General features: G+C 53.1%; 7 protein-coding genes across 7 annotated transcripts; 4 read left to right on the forward strand and 3 right to left on the reverse strand.

Moving 5' to 3' along the window:
• Positions 1–472: 472 nt before the first annotated feature.
• Positions 473–2923, forward strand: AB675_4560 (putative alpha-1,3-mannosyltransferase MNN1; the record flags this gene model as incomplete). The annotated part of the gene is made up of 2 exons (XM_018144708.1): positions 473–1958; positions 2037–2923. 2 exons carry the CDS (start codon positions 473–475, stop codon positions 2921–2923), a joined length of 2373 nt encoding a protein of 790 aa, XP_017999040.1.
• Positions 2924–3435: 512 nt separating this feature from the next.
• On the reverse strand, positions 3436–4860 carry AB675_4561 (3-hydroxyisobutyryl-CoA hydrolase, mitochondrial; the record flags this gene model as incomplete). The annotated part of the gene is made up of 1 exon (XM_018144709.1): positions 3436–4860. The coding sequence occupies one exon, from the start codon at positions 4858–4860 to the stop codon at positions 3436–3438; it is 1425 nt and encodes a 474-aa protein (XP_017999079.1).
• A 609-nt stretch (positions 4861–5469) lies between these two features.
• On the forward strand, positions 5470–7005 carry AB675_4562 (60S ribosomal export protein NMD3; the record flags this gene model as incomplete). Its single annotated transcript, XM_018144710.1, has 1 exon — positions 5470–7005. One exon carries the CDS (start codon positions 5470–5472, stop codon positions 7003–7005), a length of 1536 nt encoding a protein of 511 aa, XP_017999004.1.
• Positions 7006–7056: 51 nt separating this feature from the next.
• Positions 7057–7548, reverse strand: AB675_4563 (uncharacterized protein; the record flags this gene model as incomplete). Its single annotated transcript, XM_018144711.1, has 1 exon — positions 7057–7548. The coding sequence occupies one exon, from the start codon at positions 7546–7548 to the stop codon at positions 7057–7059; it is 492 nt and encodes a 163-aa protein (XP_017998899.1).
• An 831-nt stretch (positions 7549–8379) lies between these two features.
• AB675_4564 (Positive regulator of purine utilization) lies at positions 8380–10045 on the forward strand (the record flags this gene model as incomplete). The annotated part of the gene is made up of 2 exons (XM_018144712.1): positions 8380–9078; positions 9125–10045. 2 exons carry the CDS (start codon positions 8380–8382, stop codon positions 10043–10045), a joined length of 1620 nt encoding a protein of 539 aa, XP_017998933.1.
• Positions 10046–10165: 120 nt separating this feature from the next.
• AB675_4565 (L-pipecolate oxidase) lies at positions 10166–11594 on the reverse strand (the record flags this gene model as incomplete). Its single annotated transcript, XM_018144713.1, has 3 exons — positions 10166–10433; positions 10482–11340; positions 11387–11594. The coding sequence occupies 3 exons, from the start codon at positions 11592–11594 to the stop codon at positions 10166–10168; spliced, it is 1335 nt and encodes a 444-aa protein (XP_017999116.1).
• Positions 11595–14930: 3336 nt separating this feature from the next.
• Positions 14931–17042, forward strand: AB675_4567 (Eukaryotic translation initiation factor 2-alpha kinase 1; the record flags this gene model as incomplete). Its single annotated transcript, XM_018144714.1, has 1 exon — positions 14931–17042. One exon carries the CDS (start codon positions 14931–14933, stop codon positions 17040–17042), a length of 2112 nt encoding a protein of 703 aa, XP_017999038.1.
• Positions 17043–18675: the final 1633 nt, after the last annotated feature.

Consider the following 18675-nt stretch of genomic DNA (forward strand, 5'->3'; position numbering starts at 1 on the left):
CGCGCCATATTGGTTCAGCAGAGGTCAGCTAAGCCCTACGAGAACCCTATTACTGGTAGTCCTGCCTCTTTAACGGGAGATTTTAGTGGGCCTTTCGCAAGGGAGGCTCAGATGATTTTCGCCTCCCACAGCTGAGAAAGGAGAGTTGTCTTCTGCATCCGCCGTGTCTTTGACCACCTTATTCATTTCATCCATTCTTTGTTTCCATCATTCATTTGTACATCAACAGCGACAGCGACAACATCTAGCATCTCTGTCGTAGTGTATCGACCGTTGCGGACGCGACCACCGGTTCGTTCTAGGGGCTTACCCCTTTCTGGTTGCTTGTAACACTTCAACGACTCCAACGGTTCGGGAACACGCCTCGATGTCAATTCATCCAGCGTGAACCCGCAGCACTTTCCCGTCCCGTTGTTCAAGGGCCTGTGAGGCCTCTCCTGGAGTGCATTTATCTATATAACGAAGCGGCACGATGAATTTCACTCCCGCTCGCAGTTACAACCCGAAGGAAGGGCGCTCGCATCACGGTGGCCTTCTCCATGCGGGCCCTATGCGAAGAGGCAACCGTCGCGTCGTTGGTCTTGTTGCTCTTGGACTTATTGTATTCGGATTTTTCTTCTTTGGCGGCACTTCATTCACATCTAATACACCTTCGACATATATACCAGGAAATGGGGCCAGAAATCAGGTCCCTGTAAAGGACCCGCCAAGGAATCCTGCCGCTGCTGACGAGAAAACGACGCCCTACAAAGCTCCGGCCCAAGAAGTCTATGTCCAGGACGAGGAACGGACTGGACCTTACAGTAGTACTCCCAAACCTGGTGGAAAGAAGGGGTATGGAAGCTCGTCGCCCGGAGACGTCGCACCTGATGAGGAGCCTGTCACCAAGGGCTCGAAGTCGAAACCGATTGCAATTAGTGGTGGGAAAGTGAAATGGTCGGAACGGCCGCTGTTCGAGAAGGCACTCGCCAAGGTCATCAACATGCTGCCAGGAGAGATGCATATGCGCGACCTGCTACGTCCCGTTGAAGGCACTGGCAAGGAAAGGATCCGCGAGATGGGCCTTCGGACCCGCGCCTACAAATCGTACTTCGAAGCGTGGGAGGATCTTCACCTCGATACGGACGACGAGGGCGGCACCTACGTCCGCGACGATGTTGTGCAATATCTTCGCAGCCACGTGCACGGTGAGACCATTGCAGGCCTCGAGAATCTGGATCTAGCCCAACAGATCCGCACTTACGAGAGCTACCGATACTTTTTGGCCAAATTCGGTCAAATGCTCTTCCCATGGACCGCGCCATACTTCAGCGACCACATGTCTCTCCACGCGCACTTCAAGCGTGGCGGCCGGGGCATCGTGCTTACTGCTGGCGACGATCAAGCGCCATACCTTCTCACATCAATCCCCATACTGCGCGAACTCGGCTGCAAGTTGCCAGTCGAGGTCATGTACCTGGGCGACTCGGATCTCTCCGAGGACTTCCGCTCAGATCTCGAAGCAATGGATGGCGTCGTGACCCGCGACATCGCGCAAATGGTCAACGACGAAGGTTGGCGTTTGGCAGGATGGGCAGCAAAGCCATTTGCGGTGCTCTTCTCCTCATTTCGCGAGGTTATCTTCATCGATGCCGATTCGCTCTTCTTCAAGAATCCGGAAATCATGTTCGAGGACCCGGGCTACAAGAAGACTGGTGCGCTTTTCTTCAAGGATCGTATGATCATGCCTGAGAACAAAAAGCGATTACTGCAGCAGTTGCTCCCTAAGCCGATCAGCAAGCAGGTGAAGCAGTCGCGATTCTGGCTTGGCGAGTCCGGGCATATGCAAGAGTCAGGGGTTTTGGTCATCGACAAATGGAAGCATTTCATCGCTATGTTAATGGTGACACGCATGAACGGACCGGATCGTGATGGCAACAAGGATGAGGGGAGGATTGGTGTCTACGATCTCGTTTATGGTAAGTCATCCACACAGTGCCAGCTAGCAGTCTTGGCATTCTCCTCGGGCCGTGAACAATAATGCTGACATATCACAGGCGACAAAGAGACATTCTGGCTCGGCTGGGAGCTCGTCGGCGACCCAGAGTATGTCTTCCACCAAGGCGATGCCGGCATCATGGGCGACCTGAACCGGGACGCCATGACTACCAAACAGCGCGAAGAGACAGAGCAAAAGAAGGGCGAAGAGTATGAACGCAAGAAGGAAGAAGAGAGAAAGCGCAAAGAAGAACAGCAGAAGAAGGACGAAGAAGTCCAGCATCGCCTCGCGGAAGAGCGCGAGAAGAAGAAGGCCGAGGAGGAGGCCAAGAAGCCACCACCTAGTGAAGCCGAAGGCGAAGACCATCACGAGGACGAGAACAAAGACGCACCGAAAGCACTCCGCAAACGCGCCGCAATCGACACTTCTGGAGGCGCCCCCGAAGAAGCCCAACAAGCCGCACAGCCCGAACGCCGCGCGCCGACAGAAGACGCCGCAGACGACGACGACGAGCCTACCCCCGCCCCACAACCAGGTCCCGGCGAGAACAGCCCAGAGTCATACACGCTCTGCTCTCCACAACTCCTCCATCTCGACATCGACGGCTCGCCGCTCTGGTTCAACGGCTGGCTTCTGGACAACAAATTCGCGGACAAGTCGAAGAAGAAGTTTGGGACGTTCAAGCATTACCTCATGGAGCCAAAGACTATGCGTGAGCCGACGCCGTGGCAGCTGCACGAGAACAACGAGTGCTGCTTGACGGTGGAGCGGGAGCGGATGAGGGTGTTTAGTAAGGAGGAGAAGGCGTTGTTGGAGCGGATGATGGATAAGGCGAGGCAAGTGGCGCGCCTGGGTCTTGAGAAAGTTCTTGACTTTCTTGGAACGAATGCAGCGCCTCGATTGGCCAGCGATGCGCGCGCAGAGAGCGACAAAAATATCGGATGATGCTGACGCCTGTGTGATCACTCGGGGGACCGGGGCGATCGGTCCATTGTGGTAAATGGGGTCGCACGGATCAGACGTTGGCGGCCGACGATTGAAGCCAAGTTCAGGAAGGGCACTGAGGTGATCAGCCATGCATACCAGTTGAGGCTACTGCTCCCGACGCTCACTCGAAGAAGTGACGGCTGGACTCGAGTTCAGCTCTTGCGCTTCGCATCAATCGCAGAAGATTACTTCGGCACGAATTGTGTTCCTGGGCATCAAAAGAGATGGGAAACTGTGTATCTGGGATAGCTGTCCATTTGAAGGACAGATCCCTGAGGTATGTATAAGATGTCTTCAATATTGCTGGAATGGCCAGTCGGCCGATCGACAGCCACAACGCAGATGCGAGACTTTCGCTTTCACTATCATGTACCTTTTGTGCCTTTAGTCAGATCTTCATGGATCTCTCACCCAAAAGTCATCCAAAATCTATACGTCTACAACATGCCGTCCAGTCCTGGCCTTTCTCCTCACAGACTCGCCGCCTTCTCAGCACCCTGATCCTTCGCTTCTTTGCCCTTCTGCCTGGACCTCCGCCTGAGATAGTCCTCTACTTTCTCCTTCAGGCCCAACTTATGGCCCCATTGCTTCGTTAGCTCCGCAATGACCGTTTCTGCCCCCTTCGTCGTCTTCACACCGGAGGTCTGAGCAGCGTCCTCAATGGCCTCCTCTGTCGGCAGCGCGAACCTCGCGTGTGGGTATTGCAGGTATTTCCTTGGGCCCTTCTCGAACCCGCGCAGTGGCTCCACCAGTTGTAGCGTGTCCACGCCTTCCTTCTTCTCGAAAAACTTGGCCACGTCCTCGGGGGACACCTCTGCCAGGGCCTTGGGCTGCCACTGGGGCTCTGTTGCGGGTTTGTTGATGAGGCGGGCTGTGACGCCTTCTGTGAAGTCTGGGTGGGCCATAAAGTGCGCGGCCATAGCGTGCTCGCGAATGAAAGTCTCATCGATATCCCATTTGGCACCGTAACGCAGTTGTTGGAGTGTTACTTTCAAAGAGGTTGGGCTGCGGATGGACATTGTTTTCAGGGTGTTTTCCGCCCACTCTGCGAGAGCTGGGCGGCCTTTGCGAACTTTGAGCGCGGCTATAATCTCCTCGACAGTGTTGAAGCCGAAACACTCGTCGATGGCTATTCGTAGGTCGCCCGTGATGTTACCATACTTCGCTTTTTCGTAAGAGTCTGGACGGGGTAGATCGTTCGTGAATTCGGCGATGGTGCGGTTGACCAGATCGAGGCGGTCGCTGAGGCTGGCGAGGTCGTCGAACACGAGCTCGGAGAGTCGTGTGGTCAGCGGAGCTAGGACGGTGCTGTCCATATAGTGGGTCGCGATGCCGCTGTAGAAGACCTGGGCACCGACCAAGCGCTCAGAGGTCAAGGCTAGGTAGGTTCCGATCTCGCCATCGAGGCGAGGGAGGGCAAAGGAGCCGCCAACGTCGGGGAAGAAACCAATCGTGGTCTCGGGCATGGCATAGACGGTGCGTTCAGTTGCTATTCGGAAGGGTGCGTGGACTGAGAGTCCGACACCGCCGCCCATGGTGATTCCATCCATGACGGCAACGTAGGGCTTGCTGTAGGTAGCTATTAGATGGTCGAGCTGATATTCGAGTGCGAAGTAGTCTGTTGATGTCTTCTGGCCTTCTGGCGTCGCGTTCTGCTTCGCCAGTTCGGCTACGTCGCCGCCAGCACAGAATGCTTTTGGGCCTGCGCCAGTGATCATGACCACATTGGCTAAATGCGACTTCTCCCACTCTCTTAATCGTGGTAATATCTTCCGAGCCATTGAGCCATTGAGCGAATTCAGCTTTTTAGGTCTGTTGAGTTCTATTGTTCGGACGCCGTATAATGAGTTGAATAGGACATCGTCTGGATCATCACCGGGCTGCTCGACCGGCATGGAGAAGACTGCTGGGGTTGAAGACATCTAAATACATTGTTAGGGCAGGCCACATGGTTCTCAAGCCAAGACCTACTGTTCGTCTGCTCGCTGGCCGCAAGAGGCTTGGACGGACACTGTTGGACTGCACTGCCAGTCGCGAACTTCGGATGGGCGCGAAAAGTGTTGCTGCGTACCTAGCGCAGCATGGCTTCATGACGTGGCGCTGGGAGGACGAAGATGTGTAGACTATGACATGTCACTGCTTGAATCTGTCCTACAGACAAATATCGATGCCCGTCACAAGCTTCAAAGTATCCGAGTGCTGTTCCTGGAAAATGACTGCCGTGGTACATCATCCTCGGGAGTCGGAGCTGCACTCGCTTCTCGTCGGAGAAAGCTATTGCGTACTTGAGCGCTGGGTCTCCCGTATAAATGGCGTCGCTGGGCATTCTGCAGTGCCGTACATGATGACTCAAGATTTGGACGGCGAAGGAAATATGGAGATCCCCGAAGGCGAAAAGATTCAGGACTGACCGTTCTGAATAATTGGGTGACTTCCTTCTATCTTCCACCTTCTCTTCCTTCGGTGCAGAATCAACAGAGAAATCCTAGGCCGCAACTTCCGCTATGTCGATGGACGTGGATGCCCCCGTGGCAATACCAATCGGCCAAGCCACACAAGCAGCAACAATCCTGTGTTGTAATTGTGGAGCGCCTATCGATGGGACAGCAGCCGCCGGAGCACTATGTTATGATTGTGTCAAATTGACTGTGGACGCATCGGAAGGAATTCAGCGAGAGGGCACATTACATTGTTGCAAGGACTGCGAAAGATGGCTCAGTCCGCCATCACAGTGGGTTACAGCAGCGCCAGAGTCAAGAGAACTTCTGGCTCTCTGCTTGAAGAAATTGAGAGGGTTGAGTAAGGTCCGAATCATAGACGCCAGTTTCCTTTGGACTGAACCACATTCGAAACGGATCAAGGTCAAGATCACTGTGCAGCAGGAAGCATTCGAGGGCGCCATCATTCAACAGACCTTTGAGGTTGAGTATGTTGTTGCGGGACAACAGTGTCCGGACTGTGCCAAGTCATACACAGCCAACGTCTGGCGAGCATCAGTGCAAGTCCGGCAGAAAGTGCCGCACAAACGCACATTCCTCCATCTTGAACAACTCATGCTCAAGCACGGGGCGCACAAGGACACCATTAACATCAAGGAAGTCAAGGACGGTCTCGATTTTTTCTTTGCTCAAAGAAATCATGCTGAGAAGTTTGTCGATTTCCTGACCTCTGTCACCCCAGTCCGCGTCAAGAAATCACAAGAACTCATCTCGATGGACATCCACACTTCCACCAAATCCTACAAGTTTACTTACTCCTGCGAACTTGTCCCCATATGCAAGGACGATCTTGTTGCCATACCTCAGAAACTCGCTAAATCGATAGGGAACATATTTCCCCTGGCTCTCTGCTCTCGGATAGGAACAGCTATCAACCTCATCGACCCAAATACACTGCAAACCGCTGAGCTGCCAACCAACATCTACTGGCGGGCACCTTTCAAGAATCTTGCAGATGTTACCGAACTGGTTGAGTTTGTCGTCATGGATATTGAGCCCACTGGCCAGCAACAAGGTCGATTCTTCGCCGCAGAGGCAACGGTCGCTCGTGCTTCCGATCTGGGAACCAACGACCAAACCTACTTCTGTCGAACTCACCTCGGCGGTGTACTGCATGTGGGCGACTCCGTCATGGGCTATCACCTCACCGGCACTAATTTCAACAACCCACAATTCGAGGAACTCGAGAATAGCGCCTTGGCCTCGCGCATCCCCGATGTTGTGCTTGTGAAGAAACACTATGCACGCAGGAAGAAGCCCAAGCGTAACTGGCGACTCAAGCGTATGGAGAAGGAGGAGAGCGAGATGCTTCCACGGAAGCAAGACCAAGCGAAAATGGATGCAGATTACGAGATGTTCTTGCAGGATGTGGAGGAGGATGTTGAACTGCGCAATACGCTGGCGCTGTACAAGGCTCAACAACAAGCGAAGGCGGGCGATGCCATGTCTGTGACCGAGACAGATGTGGAAGACGAGGATGTGCCAAAGATCGATATGGCGGAGCTTCTGGACGACTTTGACGAGTTGCGGGTCGAAGACTGAGAACCTCCACTACACGATGCGATCGAGCAGTCAGACCGCCACTTGAAAGAGCTATGCAGATTCTGTTGTATCCGCATCTGTCATCCCGGCAACTTCGACGCCGGGATTTCCGCCGTCAAGGAAGCGGAAGAACTGGATCCGGTTACCATCAGGATCCTGCACAGCGAACTGCCTGTAACCCCAACGTTTGTCCTCGATCTCCTTTATGATCTCAGCCTTTCCTTCCCGGACCAGCAACTCATAGTAAGCGTCCACCGCTTCAGTTCCCAGCGCAATCATGATTGTGCTCGGATGCAGCACTTCTTCCACTGGTCGCTTGAAGATATAAATGTTTGCGCCTCTGATACCCGGGCCGAGGTAGATGGAGCACATGTTGGGCTCCGGCTCGCTTGCCGGGTCATATTTGAACGAGATGTCGGTGCTGCCGAGGTTGAAATGGAGGACTGAGGTGTAGTAGGTGATGGATGTGGGAATGGAGCGGGCATGGAAGTGCGGAATGACACCCCATGCTGTATCGAGGAGAGCCCTGGCGTGTTCGGACATGATGGCGGCTTATTAGAAATGGCGGCAGGCTACGAGGTCATAGCGAGCGACTAAGCTTTACTTATGCAAGTTGGTCTGCTGCATCCTAGGCTAGCTGGGCGCTTGACGACCGGCGGTTGCCTGATGGTTGCCTCGCTTTTATGCCAAGAAATGACGTATCGGCATCGCTCGACCCGTGCAAGTTCATTCACCTTCAGGCGGCTCCTGTCACTCGTGACCTTCGCCATCACAATACTTACGCCGAATTCCATGCGAGGGCTCGTACCGCGCCGCATCACTTGGAGTGTTCTGCTTGCCACTGATGGATGGCATCTCCCGGGCACAGTCTGCCGCGCTCCAATATCACCGCGTGCAATCGATGTAGAAGCAAGAAGAAGAGGTGTGATCAAACCCTACCTGTGAGTACAGCTTGTCGATCGCGCGTCTTGAATCTGCGGCATAGCTAAAGGGAACATCGAAGCGTTGCCGAGGCTGTGAGATAGCTGATGTCGCGTGCGTCGGCTACGATGCATTACTTCATCGAGAGGCTCCTCGGAGGTGAGTGATTGGATCTTTCGAAGATGAGCAGCCTCGCTCATGCTCGCGTCTAGCTATCTACATACCCTTGAGAAGCGTGTGCGTGAATTAGAGCATCAGTTGGCTGTAGCTCCGGGAAACCACGAGACTGTCGACCCAGACGCGGAAAGAGCATTGCCTAATCTTGGCGGCTATGGAGACCACTTACCTCGTGTTTCAGACGTTGGAAGCACCTCTCAGAATCACAGCCAAGCCGTCGGTTTGGGGCGGCTTTCACAATCACGCGTATCTCATTCTCTCGACAATGAGCCAACAATGATGCTCAGGAATGCGATACAGCTGCAGACAGCGAGGAGAACTGTAGCTACATCTCAACAGCCAGACCCAGCCGGTAGCATAGCTGACATCATCGACGACCTGGATTCAGCGTTCTTGACACTTCCGAAGCGCGAAGCCGCAGCAAGACTGACTAAAGTTTACTTCCAGTTTGCGAACTCCAGCCAACCTGTTCTATTTGAGCCAACATTCCACTCACATCTCGATTCTTTGTACTCGCTTCCCATGACGATTGATCTCGGACGAAGTCACGACACCAAAGACATCCAGCTGACGGTGTTCGTCGTTCTGGAGGTCTTCGCGGTAGCTCTGCTTGTTTTGCAGAAGCAAGATCCTTCGAAGATGTCAACGTCTTTGCCTGATCGGTACCATCGGGTCGCTTTGATGGCATTGGACCATACAGGCCTTCCACCTGGCATTCAGGGTGTACAGTTCCTGCTCCTTGAAAGCCAGTATTGCTATCATCATTCCGAGACGTTGACCGTTTGGTCGACAGTCGGAGCTGCACTTCGACTCGCCGTGGAAATAGGCTTACATAAAGATCCTATCGAGGAAATGAGTGCTACAGACTTAGACGTACGGCGCCGTGTCTTCTGGACGGCTTATGCCATGGATCGTAACATAAGCATCGCCCGAAATCTCCCAACGTGCCTTGCAGATGGAGCAATCTCAGTCGAGGTGAGCGATGTTCTGGTGTCCTATCAGCCGAGCTAACCGAGGCTAGTTTCCATCGGTCTTGAGCGACAATGTTATTGCGAAGCAGAAGCCTGGAGAAAGCGCTCAGCAGAACATCGACGGGGCGGACTCCAACACCTCGAAAGCCAAACTGGTGTGCTTACACGTCCTCCGATGGCGACGTTTACAATCAGAGATGCAGACCGTACTACACCAGCAAGCTCCTCTTGGCTACGCACCAATTGATATTGAAAGGTGGCAGCACGATGCCCAGCATCGCATAATGGAATGGTACAAAGATCTACCTCGCACGTCCACTTTCGACCCGAACGAGAGAAGAATCATCGAAAATTTCGACCTCACATATCATCGTGCCATGTTATATCTTTATCAGCCGTCGCCGAACTGGCTGAACCCTACCGAAGCTGCCTGGCTAAAGATTCTGGATGCAGCAGAGAACATGGTCCGATTGTACCGGAAGTTCTTTGAGGAGAAACGATTCACAATCTACTGGCAGGCAGTAGAAGGGCTGTCAGCAGCAGGAACTGCCCTTCTGAACGCCTACTCAAGGTCGAGTTCTGTCAAGGAGCGTATTACCCTGTCTGTTCTGAGGGAGCTCGTTCAGACGTGCTCGAACGTTCTTTGGGGTATGGTCTCTCTGTTCCCGTCGTTCAAGGCAAGGAGAGAGTCTTTTGACGAGTACGTTGCTGCTAAGTTGCAGGAACTAGAAGCAACGCCATCAAAGGATTCAGACATCCCGCCAGGGATATCATTTGAGCATCATCATGTGAATGCAGTTGACCCCTTCACGACAGGGCTTTTGCCGCCTGATGATCATGTGGACAGTGGAGCAATGCCGGTTCAACCAGATGACAACGTTATGCATGACTGGACAGACTTCGAGCAAGCAGCGTTCGATTGGGATGCACTAGATAACACAGTGGATTTTATACCGGATACGTGGAATTGAGCCGCGACCATCACCACGGCCGCCAGATGTGCTCGCGTTGACACAAATACTGAGCACAGAGATCTCCTTGGAAAGCCAGTGCTCTACAGCTGCCGACCTTCTGTGGTGGATTAAGAGCGTCTACAAACGATGTCGGACTACCTCGTTCAGTTCTTGTGGCTTGCCGTCCATTCTAGGCGCATTTCGATCCTTCCCGTTGGACAACCGGTCGAAGCTCCACTTATCAACCAATTCTGGGTCCAGCTTTCCCTCTATAGAATCAGCAACCCAGTCGCCGATGATTGGCAGAAACTTCCAGGCATGTGCTGAGCCACCGGTAGCCATGTGTAGTCGACGAAGGCGAGGGTGTGGCGCAATCAGAAAATCTGCCGTTGGGGTCGTACTAATCCTAGGAAAGCATTAGCAGACTCTTCTGAGACAAGCACGGAAAACGCACCAGCAGATCTTGGTGCGATCAAACGCTCGATCGGCGAGGGGTGGCATTATCTCGCGCAAATTCTTCCGAATGGCAACTTCTGCGTCCCATGGAATTTCGTCCGTTGGGTTGTCTACGATTGTTCTCGGGTACGAAATGCGCATTTTCTCGGCCGGACTTTCTGGGTCAGGCACTGTGATGGTGTTGACGAAGCCAGGAGAGCGTCGCAGCACCTTGATCTCGCCACGGTAGGGTGGGAAGATATTCAGCCCTGTGCTCAAGTTCGTGGTAATGGACATATTCTTCCACCGCGCTTCCTCCTCTGGAGTAACCTTGAACCAGACCACTTCGTGGCCAATGGGACTTACCCTTTGGCCGAGTGAGACGAGCTTCGCGGACCAAGCACCGGCTGCAACAACGACCAGATCGGCATCGATTTGATCGCCACTCTCGAGAAGAATACCCTTGGCCTCTCCCTTCTCCGTGACGATTTCCTTCACAGGTACGCCGCAGCGGAAAGAGATCGATGGATTCCGAAGGCAGCGCTGATAGTAAACTCGAATGCCCTCTTCAGCATCAATGAAAGCAGCAGTCATGTTGGAAAAACCCATGTTCCAATCCGAATGCTCCATACTAGGGAGCACAGCATCAATACCGTGGATACGGTGAAATACGTCGCTGCGTTGTGTAGACTCGGCAAAGCCTTTCCGCAACCTGGCTTGATCGCGCTCCTCTGTCCACGTCGTTGTGAAGCGGCTTGGTCTTCCATCGCAAACATATGTCATGCCCTGTTTGAATGTCCATGGCTGGAGCTCTGGATCTTGGAATATCATATCCTGGGCCACTTCTGCGAGGCGCCGGTATATCGGATCGGCATAATCTGAGATCGTTAGTGTTCGTGGCTCGAGTGACCGAATGCTGCATACCAGATCTTATGCATCTTGTAGTGTCGACACTCGTACCGTCCTTGACTGGAGGCGTGAGCCGGTCTACTACAACGATCTGGGTCTCAGGATGTCTTGAAGCGAGTGCAAGCGCTGTGCTGAGGCCGAATACCCCAGCACCGATTATGACTACCTTGGACGGGACCGCGCTACCCTTCACGGGATCCAACTCCTGGTGGTTGATTGACATGTTTTTCGAACCTATATCGTGCCTGGTGCAGACAGAGGAAATACTGGTAGGTCGTCTAAATATACCATGGGCGTTCCAGCGGCATATGTGTGGTCTTCATTTGCGGTGTCCGCCGCCACTCGACATGAGCACCAAACCACATCCGGTATATCATCTTCCGCCATGGACACACTCGCTACTCTAATGCGGCCCACGCCGCACAGGTTGCAATGGATGGTGTCCCATCTGTGCCGGCAACAGTACATTGGGGTTGCGGAACCTCCGACAGATGCGACAGGGGTGTCGGACGTCGCCGCACCAATCATATATGCTATCAAGACTGGAACTACTCCGCTTCTCAGCCATATATATCAACGTCCACTTCACGAGCAGACGATGGACATGCTGCCAATGATCGCAACACACACGCGACCATGGCTTTGCGAACTCGACATGCTGAAAGCTCTCAAGCTGCACGCCTGCCTGGCGAGCGCAGCCTTGTACGACGGTTAGACATATTTTTGATGACCTTTGGCTGTATCTCTCAAGGTGAGCTTAGCCCATGAATATGAACGTTAATGGCCGTATGCTGACTCTTGACAGTGATCAAGTAAGTCTGCTTTACGGCTACGTTAAAGCATCTGCTCATCCGTACCAGAATCATGGATCAGACGAATATCAACAACGCTTACGTGAGTGGGATGAAGGAGGACCTCAGTCTGTACGGGAATGAACTCAACTAGTAAGCAGAGCACTTTCTTGACAGCACAACCTATGTGTTGACTGTACTCAGCTTCACGACCTACTTCAATATTGGCTACTGCATCATGTTGATACCATCTCTCGTCGTCCTCACATATGTGCGTCCAAGCTACTGGCTGTCGGGCCTCGAGATTACCTGGGGAATCTTGACCGGTAAGCATTCAGCTGGGGACTATGTGTCCAGAGCTTTCACACACATGTTGCCACCATGCCGTTCTTCGGTCTGCATTTCCGTCCCAGCTAATATGATTACCAGGACTCATTGCGACGACCCATCACGCTAAGCAAGTATACGCCATACGCTTCTTCCTGGGCCTCTGCGAGAGTAGTGCCTGGCCTGGTATGATGACATTGTTCATGCATTGGTACACGCCCACTGAGCTTGCAAAGCGGATGGGTTTCTACCATTCGTGTCAAGGTGCGTATTTCCATGACCTGTACTACTGCTCGACACCCAGCTGGCTCTAAATGCCGCTTTAAAAACGTAAGAAGTACGCTGATGTCGGCGACAACAGCAATCGGTTCAATGATGAGTGGAGCAATTCAAGCTGCGATCAGCAGCACGTTAGACAACCACTCTGGCATCGAGGGTTGGAGGTACGTCCGCAATAAGGCCCTGCTTTTTTGAGGGTCGGAAACTGTTAGTTGCAAGAGACTGACCCATACAGATGGCTATTCATCATCAGTGCCATCATCACTGTAGTGTGGGGCTTTGCGGGCTTTTTCATGCTGCCCGACCTCCCGAATCGTCCAAACCCACGTGCGATCTGGTTCACAGATGACCACGCACGGCTGGCGATGGACCGTCTCGCAAGACACGGGCGTGAGGAGCCGAAGAGGGTATCTCTTGCTGGGTGCAGGTAAGTGACATTTGACAGATTGCAAGAGATTCCTCACGACTGCAAGGCTGACACGCATCCCTTCTTCCACAGACGAACTGCAACATCCCTGATCACACTCCTGATCCCAATCCTGTACTGCTGCATTGTTTTGGGCAACTACTCCTACAACTACTTCGGACTGTTCCTCAAATCGCTGCGGAACCCCACCACGCACGAACCAACCTGGTCGACCGCAAAGGTCAACGCGATCCCAACCGCTGGTTCGGCCATCCAAGTGGTCTTCGTCTGGTTCTGGGCAATCCTGTCCGACTACTTACAACTACGCTGGCCTCTGATCATCGCCCAGGCTACCATCGCGCTCGTCCCTCTGATCACGATGAGCGTGTGGACACATCATCCTGACAGTGTCTCTTTGGCGGCGCCGTACGCGAGTTTCTTCATTCAATACACGACTTTGGGGACTGCACCTCTGATCATGGCCTGGCTGGCTGATATGGTTCCTCAGGATCCGGAAATGAGAAGTCTGGTCGTGGGCGTGGCGATCACGGCTGATTATGCAATTCAGGCGTGGAGCAATGCTTTGATGTGGCCGGCGAAGAACGCGCCGTTCTATCTCAGAGGATATCCGGCGGCGGTAGCGTTGATGACCGGCGGTATTGGGTCAGTTCTGGTCGTAAAGTGGTGGGACAAGAAGGCTATGAAAGGCCGGCGAGAGCAATTTCGAGAGGCATGTATGACGCAGGGTGAGGTGAAGGAGGAAATGGTGCTTGAGGGGGCTGAAATGCAGGAGGGGCAAAGGAAGGCAGCGGGAGATGTTGTCGTTGTTGACCAGGAAAAGATGCACGATGAGCGGATTGCCTGAAGCAATAGCTTGGATCATTCAGAGAACATATTGCGCCTCATCCTGATTCCGGGCACGAGATACTGCATGGTATGACCAATTGGTACCAAGGCATCAGCACAGGTACCGAGATGGCGCAGCGATCGTATTCAAATATTCTGTACACGTCCTCGAGATGGCGATAAAGAAGTTCTACTGATACCTCAAAGTACGTAGTGAATTTGAGTGCCAAGCCATGACGTAGCGTTCCATATTCGACCTCAAGTCGTCTTTGGAACAAACACAATGGTTTTGAAGATCTGAGCAGCAAAGCGTGTCATATAGTTTGGAACAGATTAGCGACCTGTCCAGCTCGATTCATTGAGATGAAGCAGTGACGCAACTCTGCACGCCCTTGCAGTGACAATGCAATTTAAGGTACAGGTGTTGAGAGAAGGCAGTCGAATTCTCTGGCAACTTGTGCCTTCTTGCCAAGACTGTCTACAGTTACTACCAGTGGGCAGGTGAGACTTGAGCGAGGTTCTGAGGAGGTAGTCACGATTGATTCGGGAGAAGGAGGAAACCGTCAATCTCGCCATCAATAGGCGAGTAATCCGCCAGCTGCCTACTCAATCAACCCAACATAACCACCTAATATTCTCGCAATGTTCTAACGACCATTTGATATCGAGACGATACGCTCCCGGAACGGGAGGTTGGCAACCACCAGGTGTCGCGTCTTTGGTCGATGGGCTTGGCTGTTCAATTGCAGCCAAGTATGCCGTGATCGGCTACAACGAGGTCCTCGTGTGCTCAGTCCTAGTCCATTCCAGGATCGGACTCGCGTCACCGAGGCTTTTCCCTCTTACAAGAGCTTCTGATCATAATTCTTCGCCTGATCGGCACAGTCGATCCGCTTGACTCGGCATCTCAATGCCATCAAAGTTCTGGAACGATGCCAGTGCAAGCAGTTCCGATTCAGACGATAGTGCAGAGGAAATCGAAGCCGTGGCAGAGGAACCGTCAACCAAGGATAGCCACAATGACTCCTCTGAGATAGATGAGCTATTCAGAACTCAGTCGCTTCCCACAGATGCTTCGATCATTGTCCCCGACCCAAGCGATGGAGAGTCACCCGATCTCACTCGCGAGCAGCATCGAGACAACCTCATGGGGGCTTTGCTACTGGACTACCATAAGACTAGGGTCGCCGAGGCCTTCAATGCGAAGCAGGGCATGAACGTGACGCGGGATACTCCCGAAGTCGTGGCGATAGCACAACAGCTATGCAATGTTGCGATAAGCAAGTTGGTCCAGGCCGACATTCTGTCTGCTACACCGTCCTCCGAGCCAGGTAGCGAGCAGAGTGAAGAATACACGAAGATCCTGGACAGGTTCACATTAGGATCTGTCGGGAGTTCAAATGGCACTTCATTTGGCACTGGTCATCAGCAGTCCCTCGAAGGAGGGCTTCAAGGAGGCACGAACAGCCTTGCGCTGGCGCTCAGACCGACTTCGAATGGTCTTCAGCCTTCGAATCAGCAGCACAACAAGTTACTGAACATGATGCTAAACGCCAATCGAATTGGCGCGATTGGCTCACCAATTACATCCCCATCGTCGGACATGATCTTGTCTTCATCTAGTCTACGACAGCACAGTCACTACGACTCCAGCTTCCAGCAACTGAAGCTACTCGGCAAGGGTGGATTTGGAAAAGTGTATCATGCGCATAGTGTGTTCGACAAGAAGGAGTACGCCATAAAGAAGATTCCACTGAGCCAACGATTGACGCTGAAGTACCAGCAAGGAGGACTTCATGAGTTGGAGAGTGTACTGAGAGAGGTCCAAGCCCTTGCCCAGTTGGACCACGCCAACGTGGTAAGATACCATGCTACATGGATTGAGGACCCGAAGCAAGTAGTGTCACCCAAGGCTACAACCATGCGACCGCATCCGGTATCACGGCAGCGCCTGATCGCAGATCGCCCACATTTGCCAAATCCGCGTGTCATAGAGGAGAGCCGCAGCGGAGGCATCGTCTTTGGAGAGAGCTCACGGAGAGACTCTGTGGACGTATCACTTCCCGGCCCGCAGGGCTGGTCCATCAACGAAGTCCAGGCTAAGCCTCACGACAAGTACGATCAATCCACGTCAATGCACGCGTCTCAGATATTCACCGATGGCTTTGCCAAGGGCAGCTCCAGCAGTGACTCTAATATCGACGATACAGTCTGCGTCTTACATGTTCAGATGTCGTTGTACCCAATGACACTCTCGCAATACCTCGCTCCAACTCCACCGTCAAGCACAAGTCCACCTTCGTCACCACCTAGACGGCATTGCTTTCACTTGATTCCGTCCCTGCGGATCCTGCTCGGGATACTCAGTGGTCTGCGATACGTCCATTCCATCGGACTCATTCATCGGGATATCAAGCCAGGCAACATCTTCTTGTCTTTGCACGAAGACCTCTTACCTTCGGCGGATCCAACGACCCACCAGAACGGGTTCTACAGCGTCGGTGACTGTCGTTCTTGTGGAGCAGGAATAGCAGAAGCTGCCGCAGCATCTTGTCTTCACGTCAACCCTCGAATTGGAGACTTTGGACTCGTGGCCGAGCTGGCACGATCAGAGGTCCATCTCGACGTCGGTGGCTCGTCAGCCTCGTCGCCATCGAAAGTTGTGGGGACTGAGTACTATCGACCGCCACAGCCCGTTGCTGACGCCAAAACCAACAAGGCGGGATTACCGATCGACGAGAAGATCGATGTCTTTGCTCTAGGAATCGTCTTTGTCGAGCTGTTGTGGTGCTGCGACACTTCTACGGAACGACTGCATGTACTACGAGATCTTCAGCGTGGTGTGCTCCCGCGGGAGTTTGCTGCTAGCATTGACCGTGAAGGACATGGTGGAGCAGGAGCTGGAATCGGACAAGAAGTGGCTGACTGTATCAAAGGAATGATTGAGCACGATGCAAGCGTCAGGATAGACTGCAGTGAGGTCAAGGAGCGGGTCATTCGCATCTTGGGAAAATGTTCGTAGAGCACTCACTCGGAACACCTGGAGAACAAATGCATTTCATTGGAAATTCCGACGTTACTCGTAGCATGTGCCAGGAGTGGCCTTAATAGACACCATAACAAAGCAACAACGAAACGCATTCTGGCTAGGCAGGACATGTGTCTTCCCTGCCATTTCTCTACCTGTTCGATAGATGAATCCGAGCGCCTCTGCCGCGCAGTGGATGCTCTCTTCTGCCTTTACGGAAGATGCATCTACTCCATAGTTTCAGGTTCGATTCTGCCTACACGGTCATGTCATCTGCCGCTCTCCCTTCCTCCTTGCTCTTCCATCGATCCGACGCGTGATCAGTACATTCTGTCATCTTTTGATTCCTCGGCTTAGCATGAGCCCGCCTAGCGTATGCTGCTCGCTCCTGGCATTCGGCTCCGATGTCAGTCGGATACTGTGCGCGGTTTCTGAAATCTCTCATTCTGCTGTTGATTTATTGTTCAGCCTTGTAGCCTTTTGGCCTATCCTTCCCCTGCTTGTTACGCTGCATCCTGCTTCTTGAATCAAGTTTCACCATCGCGCTCCCACCAGCCTCTATATCTTGGCGAAGCAGACATTCTGGCCCTCGAGTTCTTCCTGTACATGACTGTAACACCTGCTCTATGCTCCTCGCAGTCGCTTCGCAGCAAGTTCATCTGGCTCAGCATGTCTTCGGCGCAGTCCGTTTCTTCTTGATCTCAACAGTGTCCACTATAGCTTTCTTGCCAAGGTCTTGCGATATTGCCCCGGCTTCGGCTCTTTTCACCGGGTTCTCTTCCGCGCTTCGGGAAAGCTGGACGTCATGAGTCGATGTGTGTAGGTTGAATACATGACGATAGCCAGTCCAGGCTCGAAGCCAACGAGCATGAAGCTGACGGATATGATGGGCCCGGCCATGGTGGGGGACCGCGTGTATCGTTGATCGCGCTGTTGACTTGAGCCCTGCTATGAAGCTGTTGACTTGCTGTTGGAATATCTTGCCGTTGCTTCTATGCGGGAAAGCTGATGGCCCTGAGACCCGATGTTTTCAGGCACTCCAAAAACGGAGCTCATGACCAAAGGATCCTGTTGCTCGATGCATTGCCAGCTCTGACGTATGACCGCCGGACGGTGAACTCATGACTTCTTCAGGAACGGCGCCAAGGCAATCCTTCCTTCTTCGACTTCGCCCTTTCGCAGTGCAGTCCTGCAACGAGCTGTTCTTGTCAGCTCTTCGAGCCCTTTTCCTCGTCCGTAGCGTCGAGATCACCCCCCTCATCCTTTCCCGGTCTCACGGAAGTGCATTTGGCAGTCGAGTCGCACAGTTTGCATAGCAGACCCTCTCCGTTCGGTGTAGCTGTCCAGGTCGGAACACATGTGCCCCAACCACGCTTCTTGCCACATCCTTGACAGGTTGTCTCGATTCCTCGCTTGTCCTCCAGCTGTCCAGCAGTGAATCTGGAGAAACATGTCTCGCAGAGTTTGGTCAATGCACTTGGACCTCTTGGCCACATTGCGTCATTGTTCGTACCACACTCAGTGCATATCGCCTTCCGTAGCGCCGTAGCATCTGCGCTCGGGGTATCAGGTGCTGTGCAGTTTGCGTTCTCTCGCAGAGTCTGCAGCGCGGTCTTGAGCCTTCGGT

This window comes from Cyphellophora attinorum (genome assembly GCF_001299255.1).
Source record: "Cyphellophora attinorum strain CBS 131958 chromosome Unknown Contig16, whole genome shotgun sequence".
NCBI lineage: Eukaryota > Fungi > Ascomycota > Eurotiomycetes > Chaetothyriales > Cyphellophoraceae > Cyphellophora > Cyphellophora attinorum.